Source organism: Acinonyx jubatus, chromosome D4 (genome assembly GCF_027475565.1).
Source record: "Acinonyx jubatus isolate Ajub_Pintada_27869175 chromosome D4, VMU_Ajub_asm_v1.0, whole genome shotgun sequence".
Lineage (NCBI taxonomy): Eukaryota > Metazoa > Chordata > Mammalia > Carnivora > Felidae > Acinonyx > Acinonyx jubatus.
Window position 1 is genome coordinate 91,917,267 of NC_069391.1, and position 22,685 is coordinate 91,939,951.

A 22,685-nucleotide genomic window follows, 5' to 3' on the forward strand; every position below is an offset into this window, starting at 1 on the left:
ATGCTGCTCTTGGAGAGAAGGCAGGCAAACAGCCTGCAGGCATACGGTATGGAAATGGGGATCCAGAGAGCACCTGGGGCACACGGTAGGGAGGTTGTACGCTCACCTCAGAGTGCATCCCAGAGAGGCACCATTCACAAGAGAGACCACTCTGGGAACAAAGGAGCTCTCCGGTGTCATTTCCCTCCCCTGCCCCTCAGCATGAGCATAGGGCCACCTGCGGAAACCAGCACTCTACTTAACTTGCTTATGCCAAGCCCCCCTCCGACCATGCTCCAAAAAAACCGCACTTCCCAGTCACACTTGCCTCAATCCCAGCATAGTGGACCCCCTCCGCCCCCTGAGAAGACCTGCATAATCCGCTACTCACACTGCATCTCCCAACTTGGGAGTTTTGCTCGGCTTGCGTTCTGGCAGCAGTGGCAATAAGGCTCACTGCACAAGCAGACCAGAGCACATCTAGTTAAAACACGCCACATTCAGGCCAGGGACCAAACACTGCCCACAGGAGACAAAGAGAGCCCCTGAGGTCAACTGGTCAGAAAAATAAAGCAGCCAGGACACAAAAGCATAGCCCACACAGCACACACTGGAGACACTCCCTGAAGTGTGAGACCCTGAGGAACGGGGGACACTACACTGCAGGGCACTGTAGGATTTCCTCTTAATAAGGCCATTAGCCTCAAGAACAGAAGACATAGCTGACTTGCCTGACACACAGAAACAGGCACAGGGATGTAGACAAAATGAGAAGACAGAGAAATTTATCCCAAATGAAAGAACATGACAAGGCCACAGCTGGAGACCTAAAAGAAACAGATATAAATAACATGCCTGAAGGAGTATTTAAAGCAACAATCATAAGGATGCTCACTGGACTTGAGAAAAGGGTGGAAGACGTGACTGAGACCCTTAACACCAAGATAAGGAATAACATAGGAGAGATAAAAGGCTCAATCAACAAAATGAGAAATATGCTTGATGGAATGAATAGCAAACGGGAAGAAGAACAAGAAATTAATGACCTACAAGACAAAGGAATGAAAATTAATCAAGCTGAACAAAAAGAGAGAGAAAAGAATTATGCAATACAAGAATAGACTTAGGTAACTCAGTGACTCAAACATAATAACATCTGTATTATAGGAACCTCAAAAGAAGAAAGAGAAAAGGGAGCACGAAATTTATTTGAAACAATAATAGCTGAAAACTCCCCTAATCTGGGGAAGGAAACAGACATCCAGATCCAGAATGCACAGAAAACTCCCATTAAAATAAACAAAACCAGATCCATACCCAGATATGTTGTAATTAAAATGGCAAAATATAGTGATAAAGAAAAGATACTTAAAGCAGCAAGACAAAATAAAATAGTTACATGCAAGGGAAACCACATAAGGCTATGAGCAGATTTCTCAACAGAAACTTTGCAGGCCAGAAGAGAGTAGCATGACATAGTCAAAGTGCTGAATGGTAAAAATCTACAGTCAAAAATACTCTATCCAGCAAGGCTACCACTCAGAATAGAGGGAGAGATAACAAGTTTCCCAGACCAAAAAAACAAAAACTAAACAAACAAACTTAAAGGACTTCATGACCACTAAATCAGCCCTGCAAGAAATATTAAGGGGGAACGTTTTGAAAGGAGAGACCAAAAGTGACAGTATACCTGCAGGAAACACAGAAGAAGTAAATATGAGTGTTTCTGTAAATATTCAGTCAAGGAACTCACAAAATAAAAGGAGGTAGAACATGATACCATACCTTCTTACCTAGGTAAGAAGGACAAGAGTAAAGAACAGGTTCACACTTGAATGATCATTGACTTAATACAGACTGCTATATGCAGCAAATGTTCTATAAAAACTTAATGGTAACCATGTATCAAAAACCACTAATAAATATGCAAAGAATAAAGATAATTAAATCCAAATATATCACTGAAGAAAATCAGAAAAGCCACAAGAGAGAAAAAGGAAACGAAGAATCAGAGAAAATCTTCGGAAACGACAATGTCAATAGATACATATCTATCAATAATTACTTTGAATGTAAATGGACTAAATGCTCCAACCAAAACACAAACAGTGACAGAATAGATTAAAAAACAAGACCCATCTATGCTGCCTACAAAAGACTCATTTCAGACCTAAAGACACCTGCATATTGAATGTGAGGGGATGGAGAAACATTTATCATGCAAATGGATGTCAAAAGAAAGCTGGAGTAGCATTACTTATATTGAACAAAACAGACTTTAAAACACGGTAACAAGAGGCAAAGAAGGCCATTATATAATAATAAAGAGGACAATCCAACAAGAAGATATAATAATTATAAATATTTATGCACCCGACATGAGACCAGCCATATGCATAAAACAATTAATAACAAACATAAAGAAACTAATCGATAGTAATACAATAATAGTAGGGGACTGTATACCCTACTTACATCAATGCACAGATCATCTAAACAGAAAAGCAACAAGGAAACAATGGCTTTGAGTGACATATTGAACCAGATGGATTTAACAGATATATTCAGAACACTCCATCCCCAAACAGCAGAAGACACATTCTTTCCAAGTGCACATGGAACATTCTCCAGAATATATTCAATTACATTGGGCCACAAAACAAGCCTCAACAAATTCAAAAAGATCGAAGTCATATGACCACAACACTATGAAACTAGAAGTCAACCACAAAAAAATCTGGAAAGATTAAAAGGTTAAATAACACACTACTAAATAATCAATAAGTCAACCAGGAAATAAAAGAGGAAATCAGAAAGCACATGGAAACAAATGGAAATGAAAATGCAACGCTCTAAAACCTGAGATACAGCAAAGGTAGTTCTAAGAGGAAAATATATAGCAATAAATAGGCTTCTTGAGGCCTATCTCAAGAAGCAAGAAAAATCTCAAATAAACAACCTAACCTTACACCTAAGTTAGTAGAAAAAGAACAAACAAAATCCCAAAACAGTAGAAGGAAGGAAATCATAAAGATTACAGCAGAAACAAATGATTTAGAAACCAAAAAACAATGGAACAGATCAATAAAACTAAGACCTGGCTCTTTGAAAAAAAAAAAATCAATAAAATTGATAAACCTCTAGCCACACTTATCAAGGGAAAAAAAGACTCAAATAAAATTAAAATGAGAGAAAATAAATATCAATACCACAAAAATACAAATAATTATAAAAGAGTATCATGAAAAACTATACGCCAAAAATTGGACAACCTAGAAGAAATAAATAAATTCCTAGAAACATAACCTTCCAAAACTGAAGCAGGAGGAAATAGAATATTTGAACAAACTGATCACCAACAATGAAATTGCATCAGTAAGCAAAAAACTCCCAACAACAGTCCAAGACCAGATGGCTTCACACAGGTGAATTTTACCAAACATTTAAAGGAAAGTTAAGAATTCTTCTCAAACTATTCCAAAACATAGAATGGAAAGAAAACTTCCAAATTCATTCTATGAGGCCACATTACCCTAATACCAAAAGCCAGACACCACTAAAAAAGAGAACTACAAGCCAACACCCATGATGAACATAAATCCAAAATTCCCCCCCATCCAAAATACTAGCAAACCGAATCCAACAATACATTAAAAAAAAATCATTCACCACGATCAAGTGGGACTTATTGCTGGGCTGAAAGGGTGGTTCAACATTCACAAACCAATCAATGTGATACATCGCATCAGTAAGAGAAGGATAAGAACCATATGATCATTTCAATAGGTGCAGAAAAAGCATTTGACAAAGCACAACAGGCATTCATGATAAAAACCCTCAACAAAGTAGGTTTAAGTGGGAACATACCTCAATGTAATAAAGGCCATATATGAAAAATATACAACTAACATCATCCTCAAGGGGGAAAAACTGACAGCTTTTCCCCTAAGGTCAGGAATAAAAGACAGGGATGTCCACTCCCACCACTTTCAGTCAACATAGTAATGGAAGTCCTAGCCTCAGCAATCAGACAACAAAAAGAAATACAAAGCATCCAAATCAGCAAGGAAGAAGTCAGACTTTCACTATTTGCAAATGACAGGATATTCTATACAGTATACCTGAAAGACTCCACCAAAAAATTGCTAGAGCTGATACACGAATTCCGAAAAGTCAGGATATAAACTCAATGTACAGAAATCTGTTGCATTTCTACGCACCAATAATGAAGCAGAAGGAGAAATCAAAGAATCAATCCCATTTACGATTGCACAAAAATGATGATACCTAGGAACAAATCTAACCAAGGAGTAAAAGACCTGTACTCTGAAAGCTATAAAACACTGATGAAAGAAACTGAAGATGACACAAAGAAATGGAAAAGCATTCCAATGCTCATGGATTGGAAAAACAAATATTGTTAAAATGTCTATACTACCAAAAGCAATCTACACGTTTAATGCAATCCTTACGAGAATACCAACAGCATTTTTCACAAAACTAGAACAAACAATCCTAAAATTTATATGGAACTGCAGAAGACCTTGAATAGCCAAAGCAATCTTGAAAAAGAAAAGCTAAGCTCCTGGAGGCATCACAATTCTGGACTTCAAGTTACATTACAAAGCTATAGTAATCAAGATAGTATGGTACAAAAACAGACACATCAATCAATAGAACAGAATAGAAAACCCAGAAATAAACCCACAATTATACGGTCAATTTTTGACAAAGCAGGAAAGAATATCCTATGGGAAAAACAGTCTCTGGTTTTCCCAAAACAAATGGTGTTGGGAAAACTGGACAGCAACATGCAAAAGAATGAAACTGGGCCACTTTCTTACACCTTACACAAAAATAAACTAAAATGCATTAAAGACCTAAATGTGAGACCTGAAACCATAAAAATCCTAGCTTAAGTAAGCACAGGCATTAATTTCTCTGACATTGGCCATAGCGAAGTTTTTCTAGATTCTTTCCCAAGGTGAGGGAAATAAAAGCAAACATAAACTATTGAGATTACATCAAAATAAAAAACTTCTGCACAGCAAAGTAATCAACAAAACTAAAAGGCAACCTGAAGAATGGGAGAAGATATTTGCAAATGATGTATCTGATGAGGACTTGGTATCCGAAATATACAAAGAACTTATAAAACTCAACACCCCAAAAAACAAATAATCCAATTAAGAAATGGGCAGAAGAGGGGCACCTGGGTGGCTCAGTCGGTTAAGCAGCCAACATTGGCCCAGGTCATGATCTCGCGGTTTGTGAGTTCGAGCCCCGCATCAGGCTCTGTGCTGACACCTCAGAGCCTGGAGCCTGCTTAGGTTCTGTGTCTCCCTCTCTCTTGCCCCTCCCCTTCTCACGCTCTGTCTGTCTGTCTTTCAATAATAAATAAATGTCAAAAAAAAATAAAAAAAAAAAAAAAGAAAGAAAAGAAATGGGCAGAAGACATAAATAGACATTTCTCCAAAGAAGACATAACAGATGGCTAACAGACACACGAAAAGATGCTCATCATCACTGATTATCAGGGAAACTGCAAATCAAAACTACGGTATCACCTGACACCTCTCAGAATGGCTCAGATCAACAACACAAGAAACAATAAGTGCTGGTGGTAATGTGTAGACAGGGAAACTCCCGTGCATTACTGGTGGGAATGCAAACTGGTGCAGCCACTCCGGAAAACAGTTCAGAAGTTCCCCAAAAAGTTAAAAATAGAACTACCCTATGATCCAGTAATTGCACAACTGGGTATTTACCCAAAGAATACAAAAACACTAACTCAAAGGGATACATAGACTCTGATGTTTATAGTAGCATTATTTACAACAGCCAAGATATGGAAAGAGCCCAAATGTCCATCAACTGATGAGTGGATAAAGAAGATGTGGTGTGTGTATGTATATATATATATATATACACACACACACACACACACACACACACACACACATATATATATACACACATACATATACACAATGGAATATTATTTCGGCCATAAAAAAGAATGAAATCTTGCCATTTGCAATTAACATGGATGGAGCTAGAGTAGAACACTAAGCAAAGTAATTCAGTCAGAGAAAGACAAGTACCATGTGATTTCACTCATATGTAGAGTTTAAGTAAAAAAACAAATGAGCAAAGGGAAAAAGAAAGAAAGGCAAACCAAGAAACAGACTCTTAACTGTAGAGAACAAATTGATGGTGACCAGAAGGGAGGTGGGTGGGAGATGGGTGAAACTGGTGATGGGCATTCAGGAGTGCACTTGTCATGATGAGTACCAGGTAATTAAAATAAAATTAAATATCAAAATTAAAAACGGAGTACTGCTCAAAAAAAAGTTTTTCTTTTAATTCCACTATTGTTAACAGACAGTGTTATATTATTTTCAGGTGTTTCTTACAGTGGAAGTATAAATAATTGATTAAAGACCTTTGTTTTAGAATATAAGCATTTCTTGCTATAAATTGCTCTCTACACAAAACTTCAACTGCATGTGTTTTGTTATTTCATTTTTATTTTCTTAATAAAAAAATTCCCCTTCTGATAAAAATAAATAAAATAAATGCTTGGTAGAATTCACCTGAAGCCATCTGGTCCTGGACTTTTGTTTTTTGGGAAGTTTTTAAATTACTGATTCAATTTCATTACTTATAATCTATCTACTCAGATTTTCTATTTCTTTGTGATTCAGTCGTGGAAGATTATGTGTTTCTAGGAACTTATCTTTTTTTTTTTCTTCTAGGTTGTAATGTTGTTTTTGTTGTTATTTTTTATTCCTGGTCATTTTCTTTGCTCTAGAAGTCCATTTTGCATATTAAATAGCCATTCCAGTGACCTTTTGATTAGTGTTTGCATGTTATGCTTTTTCTTTTAATGTATCTATAGCATTATATTTGAAGTTGCTTATAGATAACAATTAAGTCAAATTTTCTTTTAACCCAGTCTCACAAATCTCTGTCTTTTCAAGGATGTGCTAAGACCACTTACATTTAATTCAATTATTGTTTAGATGTAGACCTATGATTTGTTTGTCCCTTGTTCCCCTCTTTTTAGAAATCTTGTTTATTCTTTCTTTTCTTTTTCTTTCTGAATTATTTTATTTTTTTTGGTGTTCTCTCTGAAAACAGAATTCTGGGCTGACAGGATTTTTCCTTCAATGCTTTAGAAATGCCATGCCACTTCCTTCTGGACTCCACAGTTTCTGGTGAGAAATCTGCAGTCATTTAAACACTGCTCCCCTCCAGCTCATACATCATTTTTCTCTGGCTGCTTTCACAGTTTTTTCTTTCTCTATTTCTCAGCAGTTTATGTGTCCCGGTATGAATTTCTTTGGGTTTATCCTTTTTGGGATTCATTCAGCTTCTTCAATCTATAGGTTTGTCTGAATGTCACCAAACTTGGGAAGTTTTCTGCATTATTTCCTCAAATATTTTCTCAGCACTGCACTCCTTCTCTTCTGCTTCTGGGACTAATGACACAAACAGTAGACCTCCGTGCCGTTCCACAGTCCGTGAAGCTCTGTTCATCTTTTTCTAAGTTCTGATTAGATAGTTCCAGGTATTTCAAGTTTCTGTCTCCTCTTTGTACTCCCTTTCTTCATGAACACTTTCCACTTCAACATTTGTTTCAAGAACGTTTATAATTGCTTGTTGGATCATGTTTACAATTGTTTCTTGAAAGTCTTTGTGAGATCATCCCAACATCTATTTTGTCTTGTCATTGTTGGTGGTCTTTTTCCAACGCAAGCTGGCATTTTTATTGTTTTTCATTTGAGGGGTATTTGGATTACACTGGTTGGACTGCATTCGTCTGGATTTTGAATACCATGAGACCCTACATCTCTTTAACTCCTATGGTGAAATGCTGATGTTTCCTTTAGCAGACAACTAACCTGGTCAGATTCAAGCTGCGAGTTACAATCCACCTTCTAAGAGCTGTGGCTACAATGTCAGTCTATCCATCAGCTCAGTTCTCAGCTTATCATGTGCTAAATAGGATCAGATCCATACACACACAGGACGAGGGTAAGCCCAGGAGTTCATAAACAACTTCATGGGATTCCTCCCCAAGCTCCTCCTTTTGCATGATATCTCAGATCCATGACACCCCTTTCCAGTCCCCTGAAACCATCCACTTGAACAACTGAGAGGAGCAGAGCCCAGTGGCAGGAGAGAAGAAAGTGAAAAGAGCAATGATTTTGATTTTGTATCCTTTGTCCTCCGACTTCTGGCTCCACCCAGCAGAAAGCCTCTCCACTTCCACTGCGTTGGTTCCTGTTGCTGCTGCTGCCCCTCAGAAATGTTGGGGGTGGGGGGTGGACAGGGAGGACCCCACACCATGCTCTGTGCTTTAGGAATTTGTTCCCTCTCTTGCTCTGCAAGGAGAGTAGCAGGCATCTCCCGGAGCCTCCCTGTCTGCACCCAGCACTCACTCCCAGGCTGCACACTGCCCTGACCTCAGGCCAGGAGGCACCAGAGGGAAAGGCTGTAAGCTCACCACCAGCCCAGGAATCCCTGGAATTCTGGCTCACTTCCCCCATCCCCCTGTTGCTACTTACTTCCCAAGTCTCAAAGAGCTGTGCCGGCATGCGGCTAGGCTCAGTGAAGGGCTGCTATGGTGTGCAGACTCCATATCACCCAGACTCTCTATTTCTTATCGTGAGTCAAGTAGTGCGTTCAAAAGGTGCACGACCGTGAGGTCCAGAACGGAGCCACCCTCCTCCAGAGAGGACCTGCGTGCTTCTGCTTGAGCGCACGGCACATGCTCCAACATCACCCCAATGCGGGCGCCATGCTGAGGTGGCTCCTTTCTCTGCCTGGCCTGTCACTTTTCCAGCAGGACTCCGCGCCTTCTCTCCAGCCTGCTGAAGCTTCAGCCCTCAGCCTCCCAGTCACCTTTCAGGAATGGGAATTGCCTCCAGGGGAGCAGGGCCAGCACCGGGCTAGCCCACATCCTGGGTCTCCACCCTCCCCTGGACCCTGGCCTGATCTGCACTGCCTTTGATGCCCAAGGACCTTCGAGCTGACGATCACCCAGCTTCTCTCATCCTCAGTGGATGGTGCATCCCAATGAACAAATCTGCTGTCCCTGACAGTAGCTACTTTTTTTTTTTCAAATAAGTAAGGAAACTGGCTCCCAAAGGTTCTCTGAGATCGGTGAACAGATGAGGGAATTAGGGTTTAAGTTGGGCACGTCCTATGAATCAATGCACCACAATGAAAACTGACTTTATAAGGGTTTTTCTCCCTCTAGTTAACTGGGTGTGTGTGTATTAAATCAAGCATATTCTTATTTTAAAACTGAGCCACTGCAGACAATGCTGCTGTTCCCCTGACCCCTCATCCAGGGTGGGCCAGGTCCTTTACCTGAGGTCACCAGGTCTGTTTATGGCTGTGCTGGGATTCTGTTATCAGGCTGACCTTTTCCCCATGGGAACAAACCTTCAGAAGTATAACAGAAGTCACTGGGAGCTCATGATATAAAATGAAAAATGATTTACAAATATTCTTCACCCATGTGCCATAAAGTTAGATCAAATTACATAACTGGCAACTTTCTCCTGCCAGCTTACAGGGAATTAGACCTTAATCTGTTCAAGTGATTATTTTCAGCCTCCCAAGGGACCACGGAATAAGGATTTAACGATCGCCCCAAGGGCAAGCTTGCTGGCATCTGTCCCCACACGGCCAAATCGGTATTAGTTCCCCTTGGGGACAATTTAAAATCAGAGTCTTAGTACTGAAAGGGACTTTCCCACTCCACCCCCAGAGTAAGCGGAGTAAGGAGGAGAGTGTCCTACAGGTGGGCCACACAGAGGGAAGAAATAGGAGGTGGGAGCCATCGCCCACAGCGGTAAGAGAGAGCAAGGTCAGAGTCGCTGGGCACACAGCTGAGCGGTCGGGTGCGTCACCTGCACGAGGACAGTAAGGGCCGCCCGAGCCCGAGCGCCACCTTGACTAGGTGGAAAACCAGGTGGACTTGATGAGGTCCACGAGCCATGCTGGGCTTTGGGGTGACGGTGCGGGCTGAGCTGGCACGCCGAGTGGCCAAGCTACTGGGGAGAAGAGCGTGGAACTTCCGGCTGCTCTTACCTTGGCTGGCTTCTGGCTGCACGGAGCTCAGAGGAAGTGGCGGTGAAGGCTCAGGGGCCTCCGCCGCTGGGTGCTCAGCCACCGGGCAGATGATAAACCACCTCTTGCCCGTGTGCAGAACTACAGAGCAGAGCAAAACAGCAGGAGAGACAGAGTGAATTTCTCCCATGGCTGACAGGACCCCTCGCCATTGGCACCAGACCTGCTCTTCTCACACCAGTGGGGGGCATGTGCAGCCCGCTTGGGGGGACTCCTCCCTGGAAGCCTGGGGCTCACACAACACCCTCAACACGGGCTTGTTCCCAGAACATTGGCAATGCCATCAACAAAGGGGGGACAGAGGCAGCGGCCAGTCCATGCTGTGCTCAGTCCCCACCAGGGCCACACCCAGCTCCTCAGGGTCAGCTATCCTTGCACCTGAGGGTGCTCACCACACCCGCCAGCAAACCCCCCAGTTTCACGGCCGAACCCCCTTGTGATATGCTCAACACGGTCTTATCAAACGCCCAAGAGACAGAGAAGGGACAAGGACAGAAATGCCTCTTCCAGAGGTCGGTCAGGATGGCAGGTGCGGGCCCAGAAGGCAGACGTACCGTTCTGCTGATACACGGGGGCGTTTGCTTGGGACTGGCGACTCTCCTGGGAGGTAAAGGAGCAGACATCAGCAGACCGCGTGGAACAAGAACCTCCCGCAGAGCCCAGCGTGGCCGCCCAAGGGGCCTCCGGAGCCCGGTCGACCCTCCCTGAGCCGCAAGCGCCCACCCTCCGGGCCACCTCACCCAGAGCCGCGTGACCTGCAGATCCTCCAGCAGCCCGGCCCTCCCAGGACTCACCTCCCCAGTGCCCAGGCCACAGGTGCTGAGGTGCGGCGGGCTCACCCCGGGGTCGGAGCCCCGGTCGACGTCCGTGTCCTCACTGAGCATATCCTCCGCCTTGTCCATGACGTCCTTCATCTGCTCGATGAACGTCTCTCGCTCGGCCTGCAGGATGAAGTCGTGCTCCACCTGCAACGTCACAGGCAGCCCTGTTCAGGGGGACACGCCGTGGGCCTCGCCGCACGAGATATTCCCTGACGGATGCACTTCACTTCCGCCCCGCACTCAGCCCAGGGGCGGCTCAGTGACAGCAGCAGCGCCCCCAGGGGACAGCGGAAGCAGGAGATGGCCTTCCTATGTCAGGGGAAGACACCTGGCCTCACCATATAGGTGGCGATCTCGTCAGGCGCGTCCCCGTCTAGGTCAAACTTGAACGTCACCATCTTGTGGTTGTGCGTCTCCAGCTGGCACTCCACCATCTTGTCGCCCGTGTTGCATACCTGCAGGACACGGGGGTGGTGAGACCACGAGCAGGCCGCGTCCGGGGAGCCCTGTGCCCACAGGCCTGCCCTGCCGGGCCACTCACATTCAGGATGGTGAGCCGGGGGCGGCTGGCTCTCTCCTGGCGGGAGCGCGCACGCGTGGACCTGCGGTGATGTTTCCGGGCGGCCCTGCCCTCCAGCCTCCCACCACCAAATGCACCCTCACAGCTGTCGCTCATCTCTCTTCCAGAGGGAACGTCGGAGCCTCCGTAGCTGTGTGAAAACCCAACGTTACAGCCACCCGCAGACAGTCCTCACGCGAGATCAGGAAATAGCCAGAAAAGCTAGAGGATGTGAGGCCAGCCCCGATCCCACCTTCAGGGCCCCCAGCCCCCTCTCCCACCATAAGGCCTGTCCTCAGTGGCACTGGGGTCGTAGGGCTGTCTGACACGGGACCTCTGTCCTCTCTGACTCTTGATCTGTGACTCAGGCCCAGATGGCTCACGGAACACATGAGGATTAAGAAAATCCTCCCCTGTGCCTCAGTTTCCCCATCTGTGCAACAGGAACTCAACAACCACCTGGGGCCATAGCAGGGTTTGAGGAGGGATTGCACAGCACTGCCTGGGGCTGGCACACCAGGACACATGAGCACTTCCTGCATGTGGTTCCGTCCCCCAATGTGACAAGCTCTATGGGTAGGCAAAGACAGGTGGCCGACAGCCACGGAGTCGGGAGGCTGGGGGCGTGGGCCACACTTGGCCCACTCTTTGCCCACTGCCTCCTTTTCTGGTACATGCTAGGCACCACAGACAGGTGCCAGGACCTGGACCCAGACCCTGGAGGACTTCAGAGAAGCTCCGCCACGTCAGGCTCGGAAACAGGTGACGCTGCTAGATGCTGTGACCGGCGAGGGCGAGGGTGGCAGGGGTCTGTGTGCAGCCGCAGTGCGGGAGGGTCTGGGTGGACATGGGAGCCCGCGGGCCAGCTGGGCCGGTACCTGTCACAGCTCTGTGGGGCGCTGGGCTGCTTCTCCTGAGAGGACTGCTCCTGAAACAAGACCACGGACAGGAGGACGGGTTATACTGGCTTCCCCACCACACAGCTGCACACGGCCTGCTGTCCCCCCACCTCGCCGGCCCAGGAAGCTGACCACACAAGGTGGCAGGCTCGAGAGCTTCCGTCTCGCGGAATTCCTGAAAGCAAGGGCGCACCGTTTGCCGCCCCGCTGCGGTCATCCCCTCAGGAGAGCACACGGGCCTTCCCATCCCCCCGAGGGAGCACCACAACTCTCCTAGCGGGAGCGGAAGAACAGTGCCTGCAGCTGTCACAGGGTACCCTTCCACCTTCCTGAGTGTGTCCCAACTCCAGGGCGGAGACCTAAGACCGCTGCTCAGGGGGCTTCTGGGGTCAGGGGCAGGGGGGTGCGGGGGGCAGGGGGCAGGGGCACATACCTCCGGGGCCGGCTCCACCGTCAGCTGCACAGCCGGGCAGGGGCTGGCGACCCCGGGCCCGGTGGGTGGTGGTGGGTGGGAGGTGGGCGGCAGGAGCGGCGTGGTCTGGACGGGCAAGTTCTGAGAGGCCGCCACCACCACGGGGGCCAGGGAGCTGGGGAGCTGAGGCAGCTCGGGGACAGGAGGCGGCAACACTTCGGGCAGAGGTGGGGAGAGGATGGCGGCTGGCACGGGTGCCGTGGGGACCTGGGCGGTGACATCCACAGCGTACGGAGGCGGGTGGCCAAGCAAGATCTGGGGGCACAGGGGACAGGGAAGCCAGTTGGAGTGCCAGCCATGCCTCCGCCAAGAGGTGGTGGTGGGGGGGGGGGGGGTCCTGGGCCAAAGCAGGCGCACCCACTCAGGGCTGGGTGATGGGCGTTCCTCTGCAATCTGGCCCCTGGCCCCAGGACACGTTAACACACACATTTAGCAGTAACCGCTAACAGCGGGCACTTCCAAGTCCTCGTCTCTGTGCCATGAAACCTAAAACCACACTTCACTTCCGAACTTAAGTCCAGCTGAGAAGCTCTAATAGTGGCCAGTACTCAGCAATGGACAGGGCTCCCCAGGGCCACCGAGGGACCTGACCCACACACTGCCCCGGCCTTCCGTCAGCTACGTGTGGGAGGAGCGGGGACTTCGGCCTGCAGAGGGCGGTTCGGGACACGGGCTGGGCTCCTCACAGACCCTCTAAAAGCTCCCGGTGGGACAGCTGAGAAAACAGGCAGAAGGTGGGCCCCCATGTGAAAGAGCGGGAGCCTCCATCGCGCCCTGCCTCCAGGTTGAGGTCAGGAACATGAAGGCCCCGCTGCTAGGCGCGCTGGCGTGGGGATCGGCTGTGAAAGCCACAGCCCCTTCTCCCCCGGAAGGACCCCCAGCTGCTGTGTTCACGGGAGTCTTCTCTCAGCACAGGGAGGCCGTGAGGCGGCCAGCCCGGCCCGTCCACAAACCACAGACACCGGGAGGCCGCCAGGCATGGCCAACAGCCTGTGGGCGCACGGCGCCTGCCCCAGCTGCCGGCTGAGCCAGCGACCCACACACCAGGCCAGAAGGCAGAGAGGCACCAGTCCAGGCCCTGACACTGCAGACCCCAGGCCTCCACGGCACCCTTGGCTTTCTGCAAACAGCCCCAACCGGTTGAGCGGATGTCACCCCGACTAACGAGCCAGGCAGGTGCTTGTTCAGTTGGGCACCAGACTGCTGCATCTCCTCTGCCCCCTGCTGTCAACACAAACCAGCCCTTCTTTCACCAACAAATCCTTCCTGGAATGAGGCATTGAGAATCAACGGCCAGGAGAACCTATGTGCTCTCCAGATGCGCGGTCTTACTTGAGACTAGAGAGTGCAAAGTGACACCTGGCTCCTCCACGCGCATTGGGGGTAGATCTTCAACACGAGGCCCAAGGGGGGCTACTGGCCCCAGCACACAGGAGAGGGATCTTAGCTCAGAAGGCAAATAGCTCGCTGCGGCCACACAGCTGCTGAGACTTGGGGCCCGGGGGGGGGGGGGGGTGGCCCCAGGTGACAGGTCCCCAGGTAACAAGCTCCCAGGTGAGAGGCCCCACTCCCGCTCCTCTCCTCACGTGAGGTTGGAAAACAGCTTAGAGCTCCAACAGGTGCATGGAGTCTTGGGAAGGCCAGCCCTTCACTGTCCACACAGCAAGCCACCTAAGGTGCCCATCTGACCCCAGGGGTCATCCCTGTCTGCTCTGGCCATCCTGAAACCCACAGCTGTGTGCCCTTAGCACTACCTGTCCGCTTCCTCAGAGCCCCGTCTGCCTTGCTCCCCGGCTGCTGGGATGGGGGTGAGCCACTAGCCGGCTCCCAGGTGCCCCGCCTGGAGCTGAGACACGGGCTCTAGACCCCGCCTGGAGAAGGCATGGCCAGGGACCCCATCATCATCACCACCACCACCACCACCACCACCACCAGCAGCAGCAGCAGCTAACACTGACCCTCTAAAGAGCCCAATGGTGGAAGCATCAGTCACCCCAACTCCCGCAGCTGCAATTCTGGATACAGCAGGCATGCCACACGCGGCATGAGAAGCCACAGCTGAGGGACAGAGCTGCCCGCTTGCCCACCCCTCCTCCTCCCCCGGGTCTACGGAGAAGCAGAGGCCAGAGAACCTCTCTGGGTCAGCAGCTAAGGCCGTCTTCCGGGACCTGAGGGCGGGCCCTGCGTGGCAGGTGGATTACCTGGCTCCCCGCCCCACCTGCCGCAGCGGCCTGCTCTGGAAGGTGTGTGACGCTTGGCTGGTGGGGCTGCGGCAGCGTGGGGGGCGCAGGCTGGGACGGGGCAGCCCGCATGTTCTGTGCCGCGTGGAGGGGAGAAGGCGGGACGTCGCTGGGCACCATCTGCGGAAAGGCTGCCGGGTACACAGGCTGGGCCGGGAGCTGAGCCACAGCGGCCGGGTGAATGGACAGGGCAGCCACACCCTGCGGGGCCACGGCCAGCAGAGGGATGGCGGTGGCGGTGGCCGCCACGTTTGGCACGATGGTCCGGCACGGCACGGCGAGCGGCGCCCCGGTGGGGTGGGGCAGCTTGACCGCCTGCAGGGGCAGGGCTGGTGACGCGGGCAGGGGGGCGGCGGCGGCGGCGCTGAGCGGGAGGCTTGGCAAGATGACGGCGGGAGAGAAATACTGAGAGGGAGCGGGGACGGAGGGGACGGCGGGCCCGGTGGCGGCCGGCAGGTCAGCCAGAGCTGTGGAGAGGCTGTCCATGGAGGCCAGGGGCGCAATGGGCGGCCCGACGGGAAGCGGAGGCACCTGAAAAACACGGGAGCACGCCAGCCTCACCAGGGCTCGCTCGGCCCAACGCCCGCCCCACACCCGCCCGACGCGAGTCCTCCCGCCCCACGCCCACCGACGCACGCCAGCCCCATAACAGTCCTCCCGCACCACGCACGCCTGATGCACACCTGACACATCCCTGACACCCGCTCGCACGCACGCCCCACCCCCCGCCGGCCCACCCCGCACCCGCCTGATGCCCCCACCACCAGCCCCGGCACTTCCAGGCAGCTGCTGCAGAAAGGAACCAGCCGGCAGCTCAGACTCGAGGGCTTGGAGCAGTGACTCCGGGCTTCGCAGCTTCCACACGTTTTCTTTCGAGAGCCAGCACCGTCCACACCACCAGACTGGCCCCCAAGATCCGAAATTACTTTGTCTAACACCCCCCAGTCTGAACACACTCACAGGGAGACCAAACTCTGGAGGGCTGTCTCAGGGGAAAGCATATCCAAGACCCCCCACGTGCTGGGGCCATGCCCCACAGCGGTGCTCTGGAACCTTCCGCGTCTGGTCTTCCATCCTGGAGACACCCGCTATCTGGCCTCCTGGAATCAGCACTTAACACATTTCGGCGGATTCTCTCTTTAAAGCCTTTTCAGTGGCCAACATGTGAGCATCGTCACATAATGCCAGTCTTCCCGCGATTATCAAGCAACAAAAGTCTGCAAGCCAACTTCTACCTATCGGAAAAGCCACTCAACACTGTTACCGCCAGAAAGGGAACAGGAGCTTAACTAGACGGTGACTGTGTTGAGGACAAGACCAGGTGACAAGACTCTCCCATGGGCTTCCACAAACCGTGGGGACGCTCACACCTTCAATGTGTGGCACAGCTCCCTTCTGCATCCCACCGACGTGGTGTGATGGGCCAGTGACAGGTACGCCGTCGATGGCATTAACCCCGGCAACAGCACCCAAGCACCATGTACTATCCAGTGTCCCTGGTCATTTGAGGCCTTGGACTCACAATGGGCACAGCCTTGGGTGGCTCCATGATAGACCGTGGCCATAGCTTTGTGCTACACCCTGACTCCCGTGGCCCTGACCCTGGGCCGAACCTCTCTCTGTCCCGGACATACTTGGGAGAGACACCCAGGGCAGATGGGCACGGCCACCCCAGCCCCAGGGAGTGCTCCCATCCCGAGGACCCATGAGCACTCAGAGCCCAGAGTACAAGGAGCGGCCAGCCAGGCTGGGGGCGAAGGCAAGGTGGAGGGCAGTGGGGGGAGGGGGGTTTTACCTGAGCAGGCACCTGAGGCAGAGGCTGCAGAGGTGCTGGCGGCATCTGGAGGGGCTTCAGCTGAGCGGGGGCCACCACCTGGGAAGTCGGAGCTAGGTAGGGCGGCAGATGAGGGGGCACCGGCTGGAGGGGGCCCACGGGCGGTGGGGCCAGGACAGGGGGCAAGGGCGCCGGCTGGGCCAGTGGAGGAGGCTGGAGAGAAATGCGGGGGGAGGCTTCTCTTAGATCGGCATCCTGCTGAGCCTCCCCCACCCCAACATGCACACACACACCCAGCCCGGAGCCTGAGACACGCATATCTGAAGGCATCATTCTGTGTAAGCGGGGCTCTTCCAAGTGCTATGGATCTATAAACCCCACTCCCATCTGCACCCCAGGTGCCGGGCAACCACAGAGAAGGAGCAGAGGGGACCCAGGCCAGTAGAGCTCGCTGCACATCCAGGGTGGTGGCTGTGAGCAAGGGCAGCCCACACTCACCTGCTGGCCAGCAGGCACAGGCTGGCCCGGGCCCGTCGACACGGGAGCAAAACTTATGGCTGGCTCCGGGAAATGCTGCTGCGGGAGCGGAGGGCGGGCTGGGGGTGGGATGGAGCTCCCCGGCAGTCCAGGCTGCAGAGAGCACCGAGAGCCACTCACCAGCTGCCCTCAGGCCCCCCACCCAGCTCGAGCTCCACAGCCACAGTGACCTGCCACCCGCTCCCCATATGCCTCTCACTCTTTTAGGGACTCGCCTGGGCACAGAACTTGGCAGAAGTGAGATGTGGTGGTCCCTAAGCTGAGAACAGCCACTACTCCCAACCAAGGAATGTTCTGGAACTTCAGGTCTATGAGACATTATGCAATCATGAGAAAAGAACACCATAAAGGCTTTGCAGAACCAGGACATTCAGTGGGAGAGAGATATGAATGAGCTTGCTTTTCATCTATGGGCCCGTGTGAAACACAGACCCGCAAATACATCACAAGCAGGGTTCGGGAAAGTGAGAACAGATAGTGGGACAGAGCCGGGATCTTCAGTGAGTCGGCCACCAGAGTCCCCACCGCCAGTGGCAGCACAGAAGACCCAGAGTCCACAGTCTGAGCGCTGGGTGTCTGACACTGTTAAGGAAGAGCTGCTCACTTGCTCATTTTTAGGTATAATGATGCTGTCAGGTTCTGTTTTCAAGAATCCTGATCCTGCAGACGTACAGACTGACATCTTTATGGGCAAAACACTCTTCTGGGATTTACTTCAAATACGGAGATGGGAGATGCAGGTGGGGGCTGTGGGGGGCACAGGTTTGGACACAGGAAAGATGTCCGAGGCCGACTCGGAAAGTGCTTTGGTTTTCTGGGTGACAGGAACTGCCAGGCCTCACCACTCACTGTGTCCTTCACAGTAAATGCTTTACGAAAGTCCTGCAGGGAGGGATGAGCTCCCCTCCGTGTTCACCTGAAGCCACCGTGCAGGAACCGCAGCCATGTGCCCAGGGGGAGCCCTGCACGCAGGATGGGCCACCCAGAGCCAACTGCCACCACTGTAGGTGACAATCGCCTTTCCCTACGTGAGTTTCTGCTGCCGTTTAAAATCCTGCTTCACTTCATCTCATGAAACCAGCAAAGCCACAAACGGGAGCTGGAAACGAGTCCAGGACTCAGCAGACACAAATGCCCTCCAGAGGGACCTTCTGAGCCTGCCCGACGGCCCAGGCCCACAGGACGGGGACCGGTGCTCAGGCAGCAGCAGCTGGACCCTTGGGAAGGGGGCCTAGGGGCCTGACTCTCCCTCTGGACCCCCCTCCGCAGCCCAGCTCTGCAGCTGTGAAGCATGGGGTTCATCCGGGCATAAATCAAATCAAATTGAAGAATAAAGGCCGGCTCGGACCCCCCCCCCAACTGCCACCCCCTCCCCCCCGGCTGTTCCCGCTTCACCCATCAGGCTCCGTCTCCGCATCTTACAAGTTACCCTACAGGTTTGTCAACCGTGGCTGAACACGTTCCCCACAATTCTGCCGTCTAACGTTTAACGGCTGCGTGGTGACCAGTGGAGAGCTACCCGGGGACACGTACGACCCCCTCAGCGGGGCCAGACACGCAAGTGGAACCAACGGTGTCGTTACTAGAAACGATGCCAGCTCCGCCACAGCCGCCAAGCTCTGCGGTCTGGGCTCCGCGCTCCTGTTCTCCCACCCAGTGGGCCTTTCAGCGCACAGCCCCCAACGTCCCAGCAGGGTGGACCTCCCCGGGGCCTGACCACGGGCCAGCGCAGCCTGGGCTGCCCGTGGGGCTCCAGGCCACGGGGGGAGGGGCTGACTCACCACGGCAGGCTGCTGGTAGGGCCCCAGCGAGGGCAGGCTGTACGGCAGGACAGGCCCGTCAGTCGCGCTCACCGGGGGACTGCACACGCACTGAGTCGGGGGCGGGGCCGCGTCCGCCAGCGAGCCCAGCACCGCACTCTGCTGGCTGCTCTGAGAGTCCGAGTACACGGTGGAGCCCTGGCCGCTGTCGAACGTGCTATCCGCTGGGAAGGACAAAGGCACGGCTCAGAGCAGACACCACCCCACGCACTCTACACACGGTCTGGGGACCGCGACGGTGCTCAGACACGATGCTCAGCCGGTCCCCTGCGCTCTCCCGCAAACCGGGACCTGGCCAGGTTTCTCAGTCACCTGAGCACTTAAGTGCTTATCGTTCTAGACAAATCACTCCAGGACGATGGGGGGCAGGGGCTGGAACCCACCCGGGGATGCCCTGGCGCCCCACCCCAATGCGGTCCAGGGGCCATCTGCCATGGGCACCACGGGTCCCAGGAGGGCACCTGACACCATCCTCTGCAGGAAGTGTGTCCACCCTGGCCACAGACAGGGCCCTCACCTGTTGCCTGGCCCGGCTGGAGAGCGAGAGCTCAGCAAGGGGCCTTAGGAGGCTGACAGAAGCTAGGAGAGGCTAGAAACTAGGGTCCTGTGGCAGAAGCGACGCTCATCTGTATTTTACGGGGCGGGGACTCTGACCACCTTCACCACCACGACAAAGAGCACAAAGCAGGAAAAGCTGAGTCCAAGCCCGGCCCTCACATCTCGGGCCCACCCGTAACCCAGCTGGAAAACGGGGCAGGCGAGGCCACACCCCGCAGAGAGGCCGAGAGGGGGCGGCTCCCCGCACCAGTGCCACAGCGGAGGGAGCCCCCCACACACCAGGCACAGACAGGCCCCGTGGCCACGGGCTCACCTCCCCGAATCACAGTGGGGACGACAGGCCGCCTGCATGGCCAGGCCACTGAACGGTGAAGACAAAATCCTGCTTGAAATGGCACCTTCTGCTTCCTGCTTCCAGACTCCAGAATGTACACGGACACTGTGGCTTCCCACCCACAGCACCAAGCACGTCTACAGGGCGCCTCGGAGAGCCAGCATTGTGTCCATTTGTAATTTAAGCGAATGGAGTAGAAGGGAATCCTGCTGGCTTTACATCAAAGTCATTTTTTCCCAGGGGCTCATCAGGGCCCACTCTAACCTGGGAGGACACGAGAGCCCCAAGGTCTATAACTGCACAGAACCCATTAGACACGTGGTGACTTTCAGTGAGCAGTTGGTGGTCATTTCCTCCTGCACACAGAGACAGAGATGCGGACACATACAGAGACACATGCAGACAAACCTAGAGACAGAGACAGACACACAGAGACGTAAAGAGACACATGCAGAGAGAGACACAGAGGACAAAGACATACAAAGAGACACACGCAGAAAGACCTACAGAGACAGACACACACAGAGACATGCAGTGAGACACAGAGAGACACGCAGAAACAGACACACAGAGACAGAGCAATAGAGACAGACACACACAAGACAGAAACACAGAAACACACAGTGTGTGCACAAGAAAAAGAGTATGTACAGACTTGGCAAATTTCATATAAACCAACTTTAACCATATATGCAACATTTTACTTTCTTAAGCAGAATGTGTTTAATACCCAAACTATGGAGAGACCCCAAATACCCACTGCAAATGAATGGATAAGATACGATATATATTTGCATACACACATATATGTATATATATGTGTGTGTATGTAAATATGTGTGTATATATATATATACATATATATATAATGGAATATTACTCAGCCATCAAAAAGAATGAAATCTTACCATTTGTAATGATGGAGTGAAAATGTATCATGCTAAGTGAAATAAGTCAGATTTCACACATATGTGGAATTTAAGAAACAAAACAGATAAACATACAGGAAAGGAGGGAAAGAGAAGAGAGTGAAACAAACCACAAAAGACTCTTGATGATAGAGAACAAACTGAGGGTTGACAGAGGGAGGTGGGTGGGGGATGGGCTGGATGGGGTATGGGGACTAAGGAGGGCACCTGGGATGAACACTGGGTGTTGTATGTACGTGATGAATCACTGAATTCTACTCCTAAAAAAAATAAAGGGAATGTGTTATTTCTAGAATTAAAAATTTAGGGGCACCTGGGTGGCTCAGTTGGTTAAGCGTCTAACTCTTGATTTGGGCTCACATCATGATCTCATGGTTCAGGGGTTCGAGCTCTGAGCTGGGCTCTGTGCTGACAGTGTGGAAGCCTGCTGGAGATTCTCTCTCCCTCTCTCTCTGCCCCTCCCCTGCTCACATCCTCTCTCACTCTCTCTCTCTCTCTCAAAATAAATAAGTAAACTTAAAAAAAAACATCTTTTAAACCTACTGACAAAGCGCCTTCTTGCAGCCACTGGGTGCTGGCCCACACCTTCTCAATGAACTTGATCTGGGCTGAGGTGGGCAGCTTGTGGTGGAGAACCCCACAGCATGATGCCTGCTGTACCTTCTGACATGCATGCGTCTGCCCACCCACCTTGCTACTTAAGATCAGGTCCCTTTTCCAGTGATGTGTGTGCAGCCCGGACCCCGTCATCTCACCTTCGCAAAGCACACGGCTTTTGTGTGTGCGAGTATGCTCAGTACGTTGTGGACACCCATGTGTGTGGGTTCTGCTGCATGCACACGTGTGCATAGATGCACATACGTGTGGGTGCACATGAATGATTCTATGCACACATTATCTCTGGAAGTTACCATTAAGAGACAGGCAACACCAGTGGCCTCCAAGGAGGAACAGTAACTGACCTCTGCTGCACACCCCCGGTACTGTCTGAATTTTACACGACGTGACCACGTTATCTGCTTTACAGAACTCACAATGAACGCACAGAACCGCCCTGGATCGACAGGGAGACCGTGTCTGCAGACAGAACCCCCACCCATGCTGAGCCACCGTGCGATCCGTGTCTGCACGGCAGGTCGAGTCTGTGCAGGGACAGCTGACCCCGGCAGACTGCGTTCCAGGTCCGGGTGTCTCTCCTGCCTGGAAACTGTTCAAACAGCCAGGTGTTTGGTGTGTGACGTGTGCCCGATACAGAGAGCCTTTTCCCACGCAAAGTTTATGCCCGTTGATTAACCGCTGGCTTATCAAAAAGTGGGATGAGGACGCAGTGCCCGTCTTCTCCAGAGCATGCCAGCGGGTCGGGAGGAAGCCAGAGGCAAGCACGCTAAGCAGCAGCTAGCTACTGGTTTGAATTTAAGTAGCCTACTTAGAAGAACGTCACTATTGTTTTAACGATAAATGACGTGCTCCTATTAAATCAATCGAGCAGGAGGTTTTGACCTCTCCACACGAACAGCCTAAAAACGTGGCCCAGGTAGGCTACAGTCATACTCCGCACTTATTCACAGAATGGGCGGAAGATGCCACGTCCTCAACCCTCAGCCCACAGCTGGATTT

At 51.4% G+C, this 22,685-nt stretch overlaps 1 protein-coding gene across 8 annotated transcripts in view; it reads right to left on the reverse strand.

The window, feature by feature from the left end:
• WNK2 (WNK lysine deficient protein kinase 2) overlaps positions 1 to 22,685 on the reverse strand; it is a 132,185-nt gene that overhangs the window by 58,567 nt on the left and 50,933 nt on the right. For 7 of the 8 annotated variants that reach the window (XM_053205408.1, XM_053205413.1, XM_053205414.1 and 4 more), the window contains exons 9-19: positions 19,209 to 19,411; positions 17,389 to 17,520; positions 16,912 to 17,103; positions 15,078 to 15,647; positions 12,838 to 13,131; positions 12,384 to 12,433; positions 11,488 to 11,656; positions 11,285 to 11,401; positions 10,920 to 11,090; positions 10,680 to 10,725; positions 10,087 to 10,206 (exon numbers count right to left, since the gene is read on the reverse strand). In XM_053205408.1, the coding sequence (XP_053061383.1) occupies positions 10,087 to 10,206; positions 10,680 to 10,725; positions 10,920 to 11,090; positions 11,285 to 11,401; positions 11,488 to 11,656; positions 12,384 to 12,433; positions 12,838 to 13,131; positions 15,078 to 15,647; positions 16,912 to 17,103; positions 17,389 to 17,520; positions 19,209 to 19,411 (2,064 nt within the window). The remainder of the gene's footprint in view (positions 1 to 10,086; positions 10,207 to 10,679; positions 10,726 to 10,919; positions 11,091 to 11,284; positions 11,402 to 11,487; positions 11,657 to 12,383; positions 12,434 to 12,837; positions 13,132 to 15,077; positions 15,648 to 16,911; positions 17,104 to 17,388; positions 17,521 to 19,208; positions 19,412 to 22,685) is intronic. The other variant, XM_053205410.1, reaches the window with a different exon arrangement.